Source organism: Aquarana catesbeiana, linkage group LG01 (assembly GCF_042186555.1).
Source record: "Aquarana catesbeiana isolate 2022-GZ linkage group LG01, ASM4218655v1, whole genome shotgun sequence".
Taxonomy (NCBI): domain Eukaryota; kingdom Metazoa; phylum Chordata; class Amphibia; order Anura; family Ranidae; genus Aquarana; species Aquarana catesbeiana.
Genome location: NC_133324.1, coordinates 398,361,147 through 398,381,617, shown reverse-complemented (window position 1 = coordinate 398,381,617; position 20,471 = coordinate 398,361,147). Strand labels below are relative to the sequence as shown.

Genomic DNA, 20,471 nt, shown 5'->3' with positions numbered 1-20,471 from the left:
CAAATGGCAACTTTCTGGCTTTAAGAAACACTAAAAGAAATCAAGAAAAATAATTGTGGTGGCCAGTAACAGTTAGATGTATAGAACAAGCACAGGGAATAAATTCTGGAATCACTCAACTCTGAGGAAAACAAACAAACAAAATAACACTCCAACACATCACTAGTACTTTGTTGCATCACCTCTGGCTTTTATAACTGCTTGCAGTCTCTGAGGCATTGACTTAATGAGTGATAAACAGTACTCTTCATCAATCTGGCTCCAGCCTTCTCTGATTGCTGTTGCCAAATCATCTTTGCAGGTTGGAGCCTTGTGATGGACCATTTTCTTTAACTTCCACCACAGATTTTCAATTGGATTGAGATCCGGACTGTTTGCAGGCCATGACATTGACCTTATGTGTCTTTCTTCAAGGAATTTTTTCAGTTTTTGCTCTATGGCAAGATGCATTATCATCTTGATAATTGATTTTATCATCCCCAAACATCCTTTCAATAGATGGGATAAGAAAAGTGTCCAAAATTTCAATGTAAACCTGTGCATTTCTTGAAGATTTAATGACAGCCATCTCCCCAGTGCCTTTACCTGACATGCAGCCCCATATGATAATTGACTGTGGAAATTTGCATGTTTTCTTCAGACAGTCGTCTGCACAAATCTCATTGGAACGGCACCAAACAAAAGTTCCAGCATCATCACCTTGCCCAATGCAGATTCGAGATTCATCACTGAATATGACTTTCATCCAATCATCCACAGTCCACGATTGCCTTTCCTTAGCCCATTTTAACCTTGTTTTTTTGTGTTTAGGTGTTAGAGATGGCTTTCTTTTAGTTTCTCTGTATGTAAATCCCATTTCCTTTAGGCAGTTTCTTACAGTTCGGTCACAGATGTTGACTCCAGTTTCCTCCCATTTTGTTCCTCATTTGTTTTGTTGTACATTTTCTGTTTTCAAGGCATATTGCTTTGTTTTCTGTCTTGACGCTTTGATGTCTTCTTGGTCTACCAGTATGCTTGCCTTTAACCACCTTCCCATGTTGTTTGTATTTGGTCCATGTTTTAGACACAACCGACTGTGAACAACCAACATCTTGTGCAACACTGCATGATGATTTACCCTCTTTACCTACATACTAATAAGCAGATTTAATCTGATGCAGGTGTTAATGTTTGTAATGAAAATTTACAGGGTGATTCCATAATTTTTTTCCTCAGAATTGAGTGATTCCATAATTCCCTGTGCGTGTTCTATAAATCTAACTGTTACTGGCCACCACAATTATTTTTCTTGATTTCTTTTAGTGTTTCTTAAAGCCAGAAAGTTGCCATTTGAAATGCCTTTAGTTTTTGGCCATGTCTGTGATCTGCTTTTTTTTCTACAACAATAAACAACTGAAGGAACATCCTCAGGGACTGGTGATTCCATAATTTTTGCCAGGGGTTGTATCTATCCATCTATCTATATCATATTAATTTTTTGGTAAATGTGTAGGAGTACCACGTACCGAATACTCATTCACATAGGGGAGGGCCTGGGATCTGGGGGTCCCCTTATTAAAGGGGGCTTCCAGATTCCAATAAGCCCCACCCGCTCGCAGACCCCCACAACCACCGGTCAAAGGTTGTGGGGATGAGGCCCTTGTCCCCATCAATATGTGGACAAGGTGCTTTGGGGGGGACCCTAAAGCATCCTTCTCATGTTGAGGGCCTGTGGCCTGGTCAGGAGGGGCGCCCCCCCTTTTTCTGCGGCCTGTCAGGTTGCGTGCTCAGATAAAGGTCTGGTATGGATTGGGGGGGGGGGCTACTCCTTTTTTTTTTTTTTTTTTTTTTTTTTTTTTAAGCTATATTACCAGGAGCCAACAATTCATTACAGCTGCGAGCAGTTTTAAATTACTTTTTTCTGTTTGATATGTCATTTTGCTGTGGTATTGTTCTAAATACAGGAAAGATGTGCTATTTTACAGGCATACTAAGGACACCCCCCCCCCCCCCCCAGACATATTTAACCGCTTCAGCCCTGGAAGATTTTACCCCCTTCCTGACCAGAGCATTTTTTGTGATTCAGCACTGCGTCGCTTTAGCTGACAATTGCGCGGTCATGCGACGTGGCTCCCAAACAAAATTGACGTGCTTTTTTTTTTTTTTTTTTCCCACAAATAGAGCTTTCTTTTGGTGGTATTTGATCGCCTCTGCGATATGTTTTTTTTTTTTTTTTGCCCTATAAACAAAATAAGAGTGACAATTTTGAAAATGCAGTATTTTTTTACATTTTACTATAATATCCCCCCAAAATATATAAAAAAATGTTTTTTCCTCAGTTTAGGCCGATCGTATTCTTCTACATATTTTTGGTAAAAAAAAATCGCAATAAGCGTTTATTGATTGGTTTGCGCAAAAGTTATAGCGTTTACTAAATAGGGGATAGTTTTATGGCATTCTTAATTTTTTTTTTACTAGTAATGGTGGCGATTAGCGATTTTTATTGTGACTGCGACATTATGGCGGACATGTTGGACATTTTTGACACATTTTTGGGACCATTGTCATTTATATAGCTATCAGTGCGATTAAAAATGCACTGATTACTGTGTAAATGACACTGGCAGTGAAGGGGTTAACCACTAGGGGGCGTGGAGGGGTTAAGTGTGTCCTAGGGGAGTGATTACTAACTGTAGGGGGATGGGCTAGCAGTGTCATTACTCTGATCACTGCTCCCGATGACAGGGAGCTGTGATCAGTGACACTTGTCACTTGGCAGAACGGGGAGATGCTGTTTACATCAGCATCTCACCGTTCGTCCTCTCCGTGAGGCGATCGAGTCTGCGGGACTCGCGACCCGACTCACGGAGCTCCCGGCCGGCGCACAAGCAATGGCACGGCGGGGAATTCAAATGGACATACCTGTAAGTCAATTTGCCCAGCCGTGCCAATCTGCCGACGTACATCAGCGTGCGCCGGTCGGTAACCGGTTAAAGGAATATTTCATTTTTATTGTTTCACTTTAAGCATTATTAAAATCACTGCTCCTGAAAAAAACGGACGTCTTTAAAACTTTTTTTGGTTTCCATACATGTCTCCTGGGGTAGGACCCAGGTCCCCATACACTTTTTATAGCAATAACTTGCATATAAACCTTTAAAAATCAGCACTTTTGATTTTTCATGTTCGTGTCCCATAGCCTTTAACGTTGTTCGCACTCATTTTTTGCCAGTTGACATGTTCTGAAGTGAACCGAACCAGGGGGTGTTCGGCTCATCCCTAGTGACCAATAATGATTCTGTGAGAGTGCTGGTGTGTTTGCGAACAGGCAAGCCTCACTATTTTCATAATGTGATCATCGTACCTTCAGCTAAAACTTTTTATTTTTGGTTACAGTGGGGAACCATTGACTATATTGAACATTTGGCAACTTGTATCCGCTCTTCCTTTTTTTTTTTATTTTTTTTTATTTTTTTTTTCCCTCCAAGTGTGAATGCCATGTTAGTGGGTGCTCTACATAGTTAGTCCCACCCTTCTTCATGCTTTAGTTTTTATTCATTGCATGTACGGTATTCTCCTGTTCTATTGCCATTTGTCCGGGAACGTGTGCGACTGGAATATCGAATTGATTCTCCTGGAGCTAGACATGCTATTGTGACTAATCTGATATGATCTGCACAAATTTTGGAGCTTTCTACTATCCGCATGATGATGTATTTTGGATCGAGTCATGGTCTGCCAAGCTACTGAGACAGTAAGTTAAGATATCTTACCACAACTGGAACAGTTGTAGTGATCGTGCTTTCAGTGATTAGAATGTAAGAGCAGAACAGTAACTTAAAGCTGTATATGCAGATATGTCTTTCTAGTAAAAATCTATCTTGGGTTTTTATTCCGCAAAATAAAAAGCACCTGCACTACTAGTCAACCAGGGATGGCCCGTTCATTAGGGGTGCCCGGGCACTACCACCCCCCCCCCCCCCCCCCATATGCATAATGGATAGATTCATGCATAGCATGAATCTATCCACTGCCAATCCCCATTCATGTCACCGGGCATAAGAATTACAGCGGCTGATTAGAGCCATAGGCTGTAATAGGCTTCAAAATGGGGTGGACGCGGGGAGCAGAGCATTGTGTCTGGACTCCACCCAGGAAACTTTGCTGTTGCAACACTGATCCTCCTGGCAAATCGCGAAGCTGGTATGAAACTTGTTTCTTGATTGGCCAAAACGTTTGGCGATCCTATTGGATGCCTAGCGCTGGGAGGAGGAGAGAGGAGATACCGCGAAAGCTGCTCCACTAGAGGAAACCAGAGCAGCTTTCCCCGAACTCACCGCCCACATCTAAGGTAAGGCCAGCGGGTGGTGGTGGGGGAGTATGTTAGTGCATCTCCACTGGCGGCCCAGGGGAGGGAGTGTGCTGTTTAGACCCCCCCCCCCCCCCACACCAAAAAGATATTCACCAGCTGCATTCAGCCCAATTCTTGTGGGCCCAGGACATTATGGACATGCCACCTACGGTTGTGTCATAAAGTCAACTTGGGCTGACTGGATCATGCTTATGAAATTAAACCACGCAGGGCTGCATAAAGACTGGTTGCTACATACATATAGTAACATTTCTAGTACAAAATGATCACTGATAAGACTGTCTGGGGAGAAACAATTGGTCCGATTTAAAAAAAAAAAATGCAAACCTGTAATGGACATAGGCAAATGCTACCTAATCATTAAATGTATTTTAACAGGTAAGGATTATTTGTACCTGACTTTGTTTTGAGATCAGCATCCTGTGATCTCTTGCACAACAGAACTGGAAGAAGGGTCATCGCTCTGAACCTACTAGATGCTAACTAACTCTAAGCACAGTTGCTCTTGCACACTGTGCTTGAGATGCTTTACCCTGTTGGACAGATATCCCCTTAAAATACATTGTAACAGGTGAGGGAAAATAGTACTGGAGTACATAACACTATGTATAATATAATTATAATACAGAAACTGTTCTGACTGCATTTATACTACCTTGCATTTACTGGGAAAATCATTGGCAACAATTGTATTCTTGAGAAAAAATGTACATTTATATAGTAACATTAATTTATAAAAAAATTAAAACAATTACATGAACTTAAAATAGAATTGTAAATTGATCTTGTTATTGGGTAAACAATACAGAGTATAACAGGTTCATCAAGCTAACATGGCACAGCACAGATCTTGTAAGGGTGAGGCTCTAGAGCAGTGGTTCTCAACCTGGGGGTCAAATGATGATTTGCCAGGGGTCACCAAATCCTTGGCTGTTTCTGAAGCCCGCACCGCTTTCCCAGCCTTTTTGTGGCCACCCAGCAGGGCTGTCCCTGGAGCCCACAGCCGGCCACTCAGCCTCTTCGCAGCTGCCCATTCAGTTCACGGCATGACTGGGGGGCAGAGACTAGAGGTCAGCTGACTGGTGAGGAATGTGAAGTGGGAGGGGCTAGAGGAGACCCTATCTCCTGATTTCGGCATAGGTGTCACTGCTACGAGACACCACAAAGTCGGAGACACAGTGAGTAAAACTACCTGTGATTATAGTTGCCATTAAAAGTCCCCACTACAGTTCTCAGATCAGCAGATGACCTTGATTAAGAGCACCTAAGTTGGCTGAGCAGAACTCCCCGCCAACATTGTCACTCATCTTATCCCCCCCCCCACCAAGGAGTAAGAGAAGGAATAAAAATATAGAATACGTGGAAGGGAGAGGAAAAGAGGGAGAGGAACAAAGAAAAAGGGAGAGAAAGAATAAGCGAAAGAACAAGAAAGATGGCTAGAAAGAGGGATGGGGGGAAAAAAACAAGAAATTAGGATAGAGAGAGATAAAAGGGAAAGAAAGGAGAACAAAGAGAAAGAGTGGTACATCCTATAATGTACCATAAGGGGTTTTAATATTGTATGAGTGGAAGGAACTAAGGGAGCACTAAATATCCGTGGGTTAGGGGCGCAAATTACTTGTCTTGCCTTGGGTGCTGACAAACCATGCTATGAAAATAATTTTACGGTTGGGGGTCTCCACGACACGAAATTTTATCAATGGGTCACGGCACTAGGGGGGTTGAGAACCACTGCTCTAGAGTAAGGTTGTAGATGTATTTTGTGTTGACCTCCGTTACACCTTCTGGGAGATGAAATCTAAATGATTGCATGATAGGGATGAGCTTCGTGTTCGAGTCGAACCCATGTTCGACTCGAACATCGGCTGTTCGCCCGTTCGCCGAATTGCGAACGATATGGGCCGTTCGCGCTAAATTCATGTGGCGCGTCACGGCCCATAATTCACTGCGGCATCGCAGTGCATTGCTGGCTGATGATTGGCCAAGCATGCACTATGACCCGCATGCTTGGCCAATCACAGCTCCGTCAGTAGAGAGAGCTGTAATTGGCCAAAGCCAGGGTGGCTTTGGCCAATTATGGCTCAGGGGATTTAGTACACACCCCACACTATATAAGGCCGCCTGCACGGCGGCCCTGTGTAGTGTGTGTTCCGGTGTGCTGAGAGATAGAGAGAGAGACAGTGTCATTTGATTTGAGTTAGATAGATTAGGCAGAACAGTCAGTCAGTTAGCTGCACTTACAGTGTATTGTGTATATATATGCATCCCAGGTGTTGCATATATATATATACACTGTATTCAGTTTAGCTAGATCCGTTCCTGTTATCTTCTATCTAGACTATTTACATTTAATGCAGTGCGTCCTGCTCACAGTGTTCAGCTAGATCCGTTCCTGCTATTTACATTTAGTGCAGTGCGTCCAGCTCAGTGTTCAGCTAGATCCGTTCCTGTTATCTTCTAGACTATTTACATTTAGTGCAGTGCGTCCTGCTCACAGTGTTCAGCTAGATCCGTTCCTGCAATTTACATTTAGTGCAGTGCGTCCTGCTCACAGTGTTCAGCTAGATCCGTTCCTGCTATTTACATTTAGTGCAGTGCGTCCTGCTCACAGTGTTCAGCTAGATCCGTTCCTGCTATTTACATTTAGTGCAGTGCGTCCTGCTCACAGTGTTCAGCTAGATCCGTTCCTGTTATTTACATTTAGTGCAGTGCGTCCTGCTCACAGTGTTCAGCTAGATCCGTTCCTGCTATTTACATTTAGTGCAGTGCGTCCTGCTCACAGTGTTCAGCTAGATCCGTTCCTGCTATTTACATTTAGTGCAGTGCGTCCTGCTCACAGTGTTCAGCTAGATCCGTTCCTGCTATTTACATTTTAGTGCAGTGCGTCCTGCTCACAGTGTTCAGCTAGATCCGTTCCTGTTATCTTCTAGACTATTTACATTTAGTGCAGTGCGTCCTGCTCACAGTGTTCAGCTAGATCCGTTCCTGCTATTTACATTTAGTGCAGTGCGTCCTGCTCACAGTGTTAAGCTAGATCCGTTCCTGCTATTTACATTTAGTGCAGTGCGTCCTGCTCACAGTGTTCAGCTAGATCCGTTCCTGTTATCTTCTAGACTATTTACATTTAGTGCAGTGCGTCCTGCTCACAGTGTTCAGCTAGATCCGTTCCTGTTATCTTCTAGACTATTTACATTTAGTGCAGTGCGTCCTGCTCACAGTGTTCAGCTAGATCCGTTCCTGTTATCAACTAGACTATTTACATTTAGTGCAGTGCGTCCTGCTCACAGTGTTCAGCTAGATCCGTTCCTGTTATCTTCTAGACTATTTACATTTAGTACAGTGCGTCCTGCTCACAGTGTTCAGCTAGATCCGTTCCTGTTATCTTCCTACTGACAGGCAGGCTTGTCTGGTTACAGTATATAAAGCTACCTGAAGAAAATTACAGGTGTTCTATTTGATCCTATTAGTACCACGGTCAGGCAGCTAGACTATTTACATTTAGTACAGTGCGTCCTGCTCACAGTGTACAGCTAGATCCGTTCCTGTTATCTTCCTACTGACAGGCAGGCTTGTCTGGTTACAGTATATAAAGCTACCTGAAGAAAATTACAGGTGTTCTATTTGATCCTATTAGTACCACGGTCAGGCAGCTAGACTATTTACATTTAGTACAGTGCGTCCTGCTCACAGTGTTCAGCTAGATCCGTTCCTGTTATCTTCCTACTGACAGGCAGGCTTGTCTGGTTACAGTATATAAAGCTACCTGAAGAAAATTACAGGTGTTCTATCCCAGCTTAGTGCAGCTACAGGCCATTAGTATGTCTGGAAGGCCAAGAAGGAGAGGCAGACAGTCACAAGCCAATAAGAGAGGGCAAGCAGGCTCTGTGTCTAGTGCTGGTCGTGGAGACGGTGCATCCTCATCAGCACGTGGCCATGGGACACGCTTGGCCTTTTTTTCGGCAGCTGGCCGTGTTGAGCCGCAACATGCGGAAGACTTGGTCGAGTGGATGACCAAGCCGTCCTCATCCTCCTCATCCTCTCTCACCCATGCCCAGGGTGCTTTGTCTGGCAAAGCAGCGGCCTCTTCCCTCAGCTCAATGTCATCAGTGACTCCTTCCCTAGCTCCACCATGTCCTCATGAGGATTCCCTCGAACTGTTTGACCACAGTGTTGGGTACATGCTCCAGGAGGATGCCCAGCGTTTGGAAGGCTCTGATGACGATACTGAGCTCGATGAAGGCAGTAACATGAGCACGGACAGAGGGGGTGCCCAAGAAGGACAGCAATCTGGCAGTCATGCTCCCCCTGCTACAGCATACTGCCAGGTTTGCTCCAGTGATGAGGAGGGAGGGGATGATGAGGTCACTGACTCAACGTGGGTGCCTGATAGGAGAGAGGAGGAGGAGGAGGAGGCGGCGGCACATCACCAACGAGGCCGGATGCCCTCCAGGGGCCAGCCTAAGGGCAGCACATTGACTGCATCACACCCCAAAGCTCCACATGTGCAGGGCGCTGCAGTCTCTGCGCGTTATTCAAAAAGTTCTTTGGTGTGGGCCTTTTTTGAGACGAGTGCATCAGATCGCACCGCTGCTATTTGCAACATATGTCTCAAGCGTATCTCGCGTGGCCAAAACATCTCCCGCTTGGGTACCACATGCTTGACCAGACATATGTTGACCTGCCATGCAGTTCGTTGGCAAGCATATCTAAAAGACCCACACCAAAGAACAAAGAGGATCTCTCCTTGCTCCTCATCAGCTGAGATTTCCAACCCCACTAGACCTTCAGTCCTCTCTGAGACCTGCAGTGAGAGGAATGAAGGTGTAGAATTAGGTGTGTCACAGCCAAGTACTTGTGGGCAATCTGCTTTTGGTACACCGACGTCAGATTGTACCAGGCAAATTTCCCTGCCCCAGCTGCTGCACCGCCGAAAGAAGTTTGCTCCCAGCCATCCACATGCCCAGCGGTTGAATGCTAGCTTGGCAAAATTGCTAGCACTTCAACTGCTGCCTTTTCAGTTGGTAGACTCTGCCCCCTTCCGTGAGTTTGTGGAATGTGCGGTTCCTCAGTGGCAGGTACCCAAACGCCACTTTTTCTCACGGAAGGCGATTCCGGCTCTCTACCGGCATGTGGAAGGCAATGTCCATGCCTCGCTGGACAGGGCGGTCAGCGGTAAGGTGCATATTACCGCTGACTCATGGTCCAGCAGGCATGGACAGGGACGTTACCTAAGTTTCACGGCGCATTGGGTGACTCTGCTGGCAGCTGGGAAGGATGCAGGACAAAGTGCAGTAGTGTTGGAGGTTGTTCCGCCACCACGCCTCCAAAATGCTGATTGTGACACACCTCTCTCCTCCACCCCCTCCTCTTCTTCTTCCTCCATGGCCTCTTCCTCGGAACCAGCGGTGCTCCGTAGGCGTTCAAGGGGCTACGCAAGTACGCAGGCCAAAAGATGCCATGCGGTGCTTGAGCTGGTGTGCTTGGGGGACAGGAGCCACACTGGGGCAGAGGTTCTGTCAGCTCTGCAGGGGCAGGTTCAGAGGTGGTTGACGCCACGCCAACTTAAGGCAGGAATGGTGGTTTGCGACAATGGCACCAACCTCCTCTCTGCCCTCCGACAGGGACAAATGACCCATGTGCCCTGTTTGGCTCACGTCCTTAACTTGGTGGTGCAGCGGTTCTTGGGCAGGTACCCGGGCTTACAGGATGTCCTGAGGCAGGCCAGGAAAGTCTGTGTGCATTTCCGCCGGTCATATAATGCCAGTGCTCGGCTGACGGACCTCCAAAAGGAGTTTAACCTGCCCAAGAACCGCCTAATCTGTGACATGCCCACCAGGTGGAATTCAACGTTGGCCATGCTGCCTCGGCTGCACATGCAACAGAGGGCCATCAATGAGTACCTGTGCGACTATGGCACCAGGACAGGGTCAGGGGAGCTTGGTTTTTTTTCCCCACGCCAGTGGGCCATGATCAGGGATGCATGCACTGTCCTGTCACCATTCGAGGAGGCCACGAGGATGGTGAGCAGTGACAGTGCATGCATCAGTGACACTGTCCCCCTTGTCCACCTGTTGGAGCACACGCTGCGTGGAATAATGGACAGGGCACTTGAGGCAGAACAGAGGCAGGAAGAGGAGGACTTCCTTAGCTCTCAAGGCCCCCTTTATCCAGACAGTGTTCCTGCGTGCCCGCCGATCACACAGGAAGAGGACGAGGAGGAAGAGGAGGAGGAGGAGGAGGAAGATTGTGTCAGTATGGAGGTGGAGCCTGGCACTCAGCATCAGCAGCAGTCTTTAAGGGATCAGTCCCAAGAAACACATGGACTTGTACGTGGCTGGGAGGAGGTGGCTGCGGACCATGTCGTTCTTAGTGACCCAGAGGACTCCGGACCGAATGCCTCAGCAAACCTACGCTGCATGGCCTCCCTGATCCTGCAAAGCCTGCGTAAGGATCCTCGTATTCGTGGTATCAAGGAGAAGGACCAATACTGGCTGGCAACCCTCCTTGATCCACGTTACAAGGGTAAGGTTGCGGACCTTATCTTGCCATCGCAGAGGGAGCAGAGGATGAAACATCTTCAGGAGGCCTTGCAGAAAGGTCTGTGCAATGCGTTCCCAGAGACTGGGAGGTTACAAACTCCTGTTTCTGGACAACGTGTTGCTGAGGCTTCGGTCAGTCAAAGAAGGAGCGGTGGAGAAGGTGGCTGTCTGACCGATGCGTTCAGACAATTTTTTGGTCCGCAGCCCCAAGGTATGATCGGTTCCAGCAACCATCGCCAGCGTCTGTTTTACATGGTGCAGGAATACCTAGGGGCAAGATCAGACTTGGACACCTTTCCCACCGAAAATCCTCTGGGTTACTGGGTCTTGAGGATGGATCACTGGCCAGAGCTTTCACAGTATGCAATTGAGCTACTGGCCTGTCCTGCATCCAGCGTTCTTTCGGAACGCACATTCAGTGCTGCTGGAGGCATGGTAACCGATCACAGGGTGCGTCTGTCCACCGACTCGGTCGATCGGCTGACCTTCATAAAAATGAATGAGTCTTGGATCACCACCAGCTACCAAGCACCTGATGCTGATGTAACCGAATAATTTTTTTTTAAATCTCAGATCCCTTCAAAGACTGCCTATGCTGATGCTGAGTGACTATCCCTGAGTAATTATCCTCTTCCTCCTCAATCATCACGCTGATAGCTTGTAAGAACATTTTTGGTTCTGGGCGCCACCACCAGTGCCTAAGGCACAATTTTTCAGCCCCTGTTTAACAGGGGTGTGTAATTACAATTTTTTATGTAATACTTTGCAGCAGGGCTCGTTCCTGCATTCCAACTAGAGTGTCTGTGAGGGGTTGCAGTGTTGTGGCACCAGCACCAGTGCCTAAGGCCCAATTTTTCTGCCCCTGTCTAACAGGGGCGTGTAATTACAATTTTTGTTGCAATACTTTGCAGCAGGGCTCGTTCCTGCGTTCCAACTAGAGTGTCTGTGAGGGGTTGCAGTGTTGTGGCACCAGCACCAGTGCCTAAGGCCTAATTTTTCAGCTCCTGTTCAACAGGGGCATGTAATTACAATTCTTGATCTAATATTTCACAGCAGGGCCCTGTGAGGGCTTACAGTGTTGTGGCCACAGCAACACCTAAGGCCCAAATTTCTGCTGAGTATATAGGGCAGGACCCTACTTTCAAACATCTAACTTACAAACGACTCCTACTTGCAAACGGAAGGAGACAACAGGAAGTGAGATGAAATCTACCCCTAGGAAGAGAAATTCTCTCCTGTAAGAGTTAATATGGGAAAACAATTTCTCCTTTCCACTGATGCTTTCCAATCCTTGTTCCACAAAAAAACCCAAATTTTCAAAAAACATTTTTCATTGGGACAAAAAAGTGAGGTGAAATCTTCTGAAGAGGAGGAAAGACAGCAAAACAAATGTCACAGGGGTGATAACCCTTCCCTATGTTTTCCAAAAAGCTTAGAAAAGATTTTTTGGCTGGAGCTAAACACGTTAAAAATGTTCAAAATTACAAACAGATTCTACTTAACAACAAACCTACAGTCCCTGTCTTGTTTGCACCGCCTGTATACTGCTGTTCAGAGTATATAGGGCCTGGTGGCCCCACACCTTTCCTTATTTTAATTTGGGTGCGGGGTTCCCCTTAATATCCATACAAGACCCAAAGGGCCTGGTAATGGACTGGGGGGTACCCATGCCGTTTGTCTCACTGATTTTCATCCATATTGCCATGACCCGACATGACATTAAACCCGCAAGCAGTTTTAAATGAGATTTTTTCCTTTAAAAATGACATTTGGTGCAGGGACTGTTCTAAACATGGGAAACACGCGTCACTTTACAGGCATACTATAGACACCCCCCAGGTACGATATTTAAAGGAATATTTCACTTTTTTTTTTTTTACTTTAAGCATCATTAAAATCACTGCTCCCGAAAAAACGGCCGTTTTTAAAAGTTTTTTTTGCATTGATACATGTCCCCTGGGGTAGGACCCGGGTCCCCAAACCCTTTTTAGGACAATACCATGCAAATTAGCCTTTAAAATGAGCACTTTTGATTTCGAACGTTCGAGTCCCATAGACGTCAATGGGGTTCTAACGTTCGTGCGAACTTTCGGTCCGTTCGCGGGTTCTGGTGCGAACCGAACCGGGGGGTGTTCGGCTCATCCCTATTGCATGAGAGTGGTGAAGAAGATAAATAGCTCATAACGGGCAAGTTGCTCCCCAAGATACACCCGGGCACCTATGGGTAGAGAACGAGAATGTATCAGACCAAAAAGACAACTTGCATTGATTAGTTACCACTTAATACCCATGGATATATGATGATAGTTGGTTGATCCAGCCAGTTTCAACTTGGGTAACAAGGTTATGTTAATGTGAAGCCCCTAAACTTGTCTGGTCAGGGAAACATCCATTGGGCAGAACCTGGCAACTATCTCCTCCTCTATCATACTCTCATGAACAGAAATGCTCTACTGAGCATTGGACTCTCTGACTGATCCCAATGTCTAAGCTATTTACTTTTAAAAACAAGAATTTTTTACAATGTTCATGCTACATGCTAGGCAACTCACATCCTACAGCAAAGTCAATTAGATCAGTAGACTGTAATTACCTCCAGAGAAAGGTAAAAAAGCGTCATTTGGTAAAAAATTCCCATCTTTATCCAAGAAATTATTTGGGTTAAATTGATCATGTGTCTTCCAAGACTGGGGATCAAAAAGAACAGAATCCAAGTTGGCCAGCACCATTGTATCCTGAAATAAGAGCAATTTTAGCATAAAGTACTGAATGTATATTGTATATCCTAACAATCTCTTTTACTATAAACTGTCTCAGATAGTTAATTTAGGCAAAAGCAGTCTGGTGCGGAACTAGCACACATTTCATCAGCCAGGGAAAAACATCATATATCTAAGTGGAAAACAGAAAGGATAACGTTTGTTAGATTTGTAGTGTGCAAAAAAAAATTTAAAAGATTAAAGCGGACCTTCAGTCATTTTTTTAACTTTCCATTTATTAAATCATCTGCCCTTGTTGTTTTAACTTTCGATAGTAATTTTTTTTTCTGCCAGTAAATACCTTATACAGCCCACTTCCTGTTTCTCATCTGGTAAAAAGCCTAGGCTTATGACTCGTGAGAATTTGCCAGGAAGGGAGGGGGATGAGTCATAAGGGGGTCAATGAGAGCTGCAGAGCTGGAGGGGTACTTCTGTGTGTCTGTGTAAATCCAGGAAGTGAACAGACAGCAGCTTCAGCTACCCACAGTTAAAATGGATGCAGCCAAACTCAGTGGAGAGAGATGTCTGCAGCATCTTTGGCAAGTACAGAATCACAGTATATACAGTATCTCTGTACACCCCTCACATTTTTGTAAATATTTTATTATATCTTGTGATGTGACAACACTGAACAAATTACACTTTTCTACAATGTAAAGTAGTGAGTGTACAGCTTGTATAACAGTGTAAATTTGCTGTCCCCTCAAAATAACTCAACACACAGCCATTAATGTCTAAACTGCTGGCAACAAAAGTGAGTACACCCCTAAGTGAAAATGTCCAAATTGGCCCCAATTAGCCATTTTCCCTCCCCGGTGTCATGTGACTCGTTAGTGTTACAAGGTCTCAGGTGTGAATGGGAAGCAGGTGTGTTCAATTTGGTGTTATCACTCTCTCTCATACTGGTCACTGGAAGTTCAACATGGCACCTCATGGCAAAGAACTCTCTGAGGATCTGAAAAGAATAATTGTAGCTCTACATAAAGATGGCCCAGGCTATAAGAAGATTGGCAAGACCCTGAAACTGAGCTGCAGCATGGTGGCCAAGACCATACAGCGGTTTAACAGGACAGGTTCCACTCATAACAGACCTCGCCATGGTCGGCCAAAGAAGTTAAGTGCACGTGCTCATCATCATATCCAGAGGTTCTCTTTGGGAAATAGACATATGAGCGCTGCCAGCATTGCTGCAGAGGTTGAAGGGGTGGGGGGGTCAGCCTGTTAGTGCTCAGACCATAAGCCGCACACTGCATCAAATTGAACTGCATGGCTGTCATCCCAGAAGGAAGCCTCTTCTAAAGAAGATGCACAAGAAAGCCCGCAGTTTGCTGAAGACAAGCAGACTAAGGACATGGATTACTGGAACCATGTCCTGTGGTCTGATGAGACCAGGATAAACCTATATGGTTCAGATGGTGTCAAGCGTGTGTGGCAGCAACCAGGTGAGGAGTACAAAGACAAGTGTGTCTTTCCTACAGTCAAGCATGGTGATGGGAGTGTCATGGTCTGGTGCTGCATGAGTGCTGCCAGCACTGGGGAGCTACAGTTCATTGAGGGAAGCATGAATGCCAATATGTACTGAAGCAGAGCATGATCCCCTCCCTTCGGAGACTGGGCCACAGGGCAGTATTTCAATATGATAACGACCCCAAACACACCTCCAAGATGACCACTGCCTTGCTAAAGAAGCTGAGGGTAAAGGTGATAGACTGCCCAAGCATGTCTCCAGACCTAAACTCTATTGAGCATCTGTGGGGCATCCTCAAACGGAAGGTGGAGGAGTGCAAGGTCTCTAACATCTACCAGCTTCATGATGTCATCATGGAGGAGTGGAAGAGGACTCCAGTGGCAACCTGTGAAGCTCTGGTGATGTCCAAGAGGGTTAAGGCAGTGCTGGAAAATAATGGTGGCCACACAAAATATTGACACTTTGGGCCCAATTTGGACATTTTCACTTAGGGGTGTACTCACTTTTGTTGCCAACAGTTTAGACATTAATGGCTGTGTGTTGAGTTATTTTGAGGGGACAGCAAATTTACACTGTTATACAAGCTGTACACTCACTACTTTACATTGTAGCAAAGTGTCATTTCTTCAGTGTTGTCACATGAAAAGATATAATACAATATTTACAAAAATGCGAGGGGTGTACTCACTTTTGTGAGATACCGTATAAAATAATATGCAAAGTGGTTGGAGGGAAGCTTCAGAATGGCAAATATGTTTTTATTACAAATTATGTGAGCAGACTGCAGTTCCTCTTTAAATGGCAGCTCTGTGCAATAGGTATTATCAAATTTTTGGTGGCCCCTGAGTCTCCAGCCTTCATTTTATTGCTTCACTGCAAGAAAAAAGTAAACAATAAACATAATTGTAACAACACATTGCACCTCTTCTCACTGCCCCTACACAATGTAAACCAGCGTTTTAGTGGGCAGACTGGTGAGAACAAGCACTAAATGATGAATATATCTAATCATAATAAATATGCCTATTCACATCAATGCAACTCAGCATGGTGACATTTTGGAAAAAGTTCCTGCACTACCTTTTCAGCATGATTTTGGGTCCAAAGAATATGCGAACCTCATCCAAACTGCATCCAAGTTTCGCACATAATCGCACTGAAAATCAGATAAAAATCGTATTGTAGCTGTAAATGGTGAATACATCTAATCAGAACAAATATGTTCTCACCTTCTTCAAAGAGTATGTATAGAGATTAACTTCTTTTACACATGTCCTTGGAATGCCTACATCTGAAATGTTGGCATACCGCTGGATTTCATGGATTACAGCATTGGTGTATGGAAGCCTCTTCCGGACTTCACAGACTAGTTTGGATCCATCAAGAACAGTATCCAGTTCCACATGTACTCTCTCTGTAACAGATGACAGAGAACTATTAAAATGTATTTAACTACTAGTAATCAGCCTGCTGTATTCTGTTAGCTCTGTATGCCCTAGCCACTCCAGAGAATCACACTTGAATTAGAGGCAAATAATGTGTAATTCTTTTCAGTGAGTGCTATGGTTCACACACCCCTGCCACACTACATAAGCAGGAAGACGACTCCACTGTTCCTGGTTCAGAAAGCAAGGTGTCATCTGCCTGGCTGTGAAGTCTAGAAGAGGTGTGCGAACCAGAAGACTGGCTGAACAAATTTCAAATCATTTGACTGATAACAACTTAAGTATATCTGCAGCTTAGCTGTGTTGTTAGCTGTTTGCCTAGATGTTTGCTTTCTGAATAATAATTTTTTATGAGAATAATGGAAAAATCAAGTGACAGCAACCCTTTTCACATAAAGTGTCAGTTTACAAGCATTAAGCAACTGGTGTACCTTTAAACAATAGTATGCCATAGCCTTATAGTTTATTTGCAATTTTTGCACCCATAGTTGTACTGCTAATGGTAAAATAAATTCTTTACTGTTATCATGTACTGAACAGCAAACTGTATTTCACTCTTTTGCCGCGTACACACAATCGGAAATTCGGCCAGCAAAAGACCGATGAGAGCTTTTGGTCGGAAAATGCGACCGTGTGTTTGCTCCATTGGAGTTTTGCTGGCCAGCAAAATATTGAGAGCATGTTCTCAATTTTTCTGACGGAAAAAGTATCTATCGGAAATTCCGTTCGTGTGTATGTAATTCCGCAAAAAAACATGCATGCTCAGAATCAAGTACGAGACGGAGCCGTTCAGTCTAGTAAAACGACCGTGCGCAATGGAGATGGCACATTCATCACACTGCAAATTTTTAAATCTTTGAATGCAGCGCATTCTCTTCTTCTTTATAATGCTAGAAGAATGAAGTTGTTTTGATGCTCATATTCACACAGAGTTCTCACAAACTTATTTCTTTATTTTTTCTCGTGATCTCATGAATAATCTTTTTTTGTTTTTAAAACCAGATCTCCATAATAATGTTTATTATTTTTTTTTTAATTAATTTATAGTCATCTCCATATTTTTTTTTATTTTTGTATGTCACGTTTCCACAACACCATTATTATCTTGTATTTGTAAACCTCAAGGAGGTTGCTTGGTGTTGGTGTCCCTTGTTAATTTGACATTGTATTTTTGAAATGTACCTGCCTACTCACAAACTGTCCTATTTGAAGAAAAACACATCGTCAAGTATTTTCATAACCAAAAATCTCCATTTATTCTGGCTCATAATAACAAAGGAAAGAGGGAAGGCAACGCTGGAGAAACAGCTGGAATTTGCGATGCCTTTGGACCCCCAGGGCAGACATCAACTCTGTGGATAAAAAAATTGGTAGCTTGAGAAGTCCATATAGAAGGGAGCACAATCTGGTCCAGGACTTCCAGAGATCAGGAACAGCAGCAGATGACATATATGTCCCCAGGCTGTGGTGCTACAACAGGCTGCTTATTCTGTCAGACCAGACTGAGCCCAGGCAATCACTTTCTTCTCTTCCGTGCAACCTTCCCTCCACGCTGCCCTGCAGCCTACCCTGGAGGCTGTGGTCTGGAGGTGGACTTGTGGCAGGAGGAGGATGGGTGAGCGTACATAAGTGGACGTCATCTGTCATTTGGCCACTCAAACCCTTATGGATGGCCTTAAAAATGATTTTCTCACATTTGCGGCGTTGGCCCTCCTCCATTTGCTGCAAATTTGAGGCTATATAGGTGCCATAGGCCTCTACAGCATCAAGGGGGGCTTTCAGGGCCGCATTAACCTCCTTAATGAGGGCAAGTGCTGCCTCATCCACGTTCCTCCCCTTCCTGGGCCTCTTGGGTGGAAGGCGGAGGGAAGGGACCTGGGATTGGGTGAGACTGGGCCTGGCCACCTCCTGGCTTCCACTTAGACCCCGCCTCCTCCTGTGTGCCACATTCCAGAGCCTCCTCCTGGCTGAGGTCTTCCTGTGTATGAAAAAGGGACATAGTTTTAGTTTGTGTTTCATCAATCACACACAATTTTCAGCTCATGACTGTTGCAAATTAAATGTTAATAAATAGAAAAGAATATAATTCTGAGCCCAGCGTTTTTCATTATTGTCACAATCATTTTTGGCCCCTACTGTCTATTGATATGTAAAACACTTTTTGTTAAAGCATTCTTTTGTTAGCAATAATAACATCTAGTTAACAACAATAATTTTCCCACAAAAAATGTTTAAAAATACTATACCTGGCCCCATCTGGGCTCCTCAATTTCTTCCAGGATGGAAGGCCCAGGTTGGCCCTCGGAAGCCTCAGCTGGGGTTGAGGGAAGGGTTGAAGGAAGGCTGGATGGAAGGGGGGCTGGAAGAGTCAAAAGTGATTCCCTGGCTTCAATCTGGACTTCTAGAAAACGTATCCTGCTGTAGTACCACAGACTGGGTAAATACATGTCTTCTGCTGTAGCTCCTGATCTCAGGGACTTCTGGACCTTCTGAAGCTCCTTCCTTCATATGCGTGCTTCTCAAGCTACCACTTTTCTTATCCACAAACTCGATGTCTGCGTCAGGGACCTGAGTCTTCACAAATTCCAGCAGTTTCTCCAGCGATGCCTTCCTTGCTGGTCTGTTGCTATATAAGGGGTTTTTCACCTCCCACAAATTGCGCATATCCCTGTACCTGTCTATGAATTAGCAGAGGAAGTCTGGGTCTTTAAATTGTTTCATTTTTGCTGCAAGACCAAACAAAAGACAAAAACACTAATATCAGACTAAACTCTCCTAATCTTATCCACCCCTGACGTTCTTTCTAGAATATTCCCTGCCCCGTCTCTTTTGTCGCAGTGGGGAAGAGGAACATGGCGGAGACACAGCAGGTGCATAATAGCTGTAACGATGAGGAGGAAAGCCCGAAGCCAGAAACGTCCCGATCCAGTAGGAGATTTAAGGCCTCAAATATGTCCTTTGTAGAGATGGTGGAGATGGTGCACATGTTGAAGAGGGCCGACTATGATGGGAATTATGGACCGTACCCAAACCCAAATGTGAGAAAGGCCAAAATCATGACTAAAGTTGTGAAGAGTCTGCACAGGAATTTTGGGGTACGACGATCCAAGGAGCAATTGAGCAAACGCTGGCCAGACCTGAAACTGAGGGAGCACGATCAGTACAGAAAGATCAAGAAAGTGCTTCTAAAAAGTAAGTAGTTGTCGTGTGTTCCTATTATTATTATTACTTGCATGCTGCTCTATGTGCTTTTCTTTACTGTTGGACAGTTTAAAATGGCGACTTTCATGTCCTTAGGCACAGTAATCGTTTGCCAACTAAATACAATGTTTTTGCCAGATACAGGGTTAACTACATTTGGTCATGATAATTTGTATTAAAAGAAGTTTAGGACATTGTTGTCTAGATGTGTTTGAAACTAGAAGGAAACTTGATTCAGTGTAATGTAAGGAGAGGACACTCAGCAGTTGTTTACACATCTGGACTCAGGAGCACTAGTGTGGGACACCAGAACAAACTTTTTAGGGGGTCCCACACAGGTGCTCCAGGGGATACTAGGGGTGTCTCCATGTGTGAATATTGTCCAAAAAAGGTAAGTATTCCAGCTTTGGTAAGGGAATAAATCATGTCTTCAGCTTTGAACTCTGCCCAAACAGACAATTGTACCCCACTTCCCAGCAATGTTTCATATTCCTATTTCTGGCCTCAAATATCTGTGTGCTAAGTATACCTTTTGTTTCATTCTCTTAAGGGAGCAAAGATTTAGAAAATATGAGGACACCAGGGACCCCCCACCTCCTGAAGAAGGGGAACAGAGGTCACGATCTGAGGATTTGGAGGAAGGAGAGGTGGTGGAGATTGTCACCACAACAGGTGAGTGTCTGACACCACAGATTCAGGTAATAGATG

At 44.8% G+C, this 20,471-nt stretch overlaps 1 protein-coding gene across 1 annotated transcript in view; it reads right to left on the bottom strand.

The window, feature by feature from the left end:
* Window positions 1-6,055: 6,055 nt before the first annotated feature.
* The window catches only part of LOC141122230 (cytochrome P450 2A9-like), a 50,342-nt gene continuing 35,926 nt past the window's right edge, over window positions 6,056-20,471 (bottom strand). The window contains 5 exon segments of the mRNA XM_073611962.1: window positions 6,056-6,168; window positions 13,049-13,108; window positions 13,484-13,625; window positions 16,347-16,531; window positions 20,293-20,305. Of these exon segments, the coding sequence (XP_073468063.1) occupies window positions 6,056-6,168; window positions 13,049-13,108; window positions 13,484-13,625; window positions 16,347-16,531; window positions 20,293-20,305 (513 nt within the window).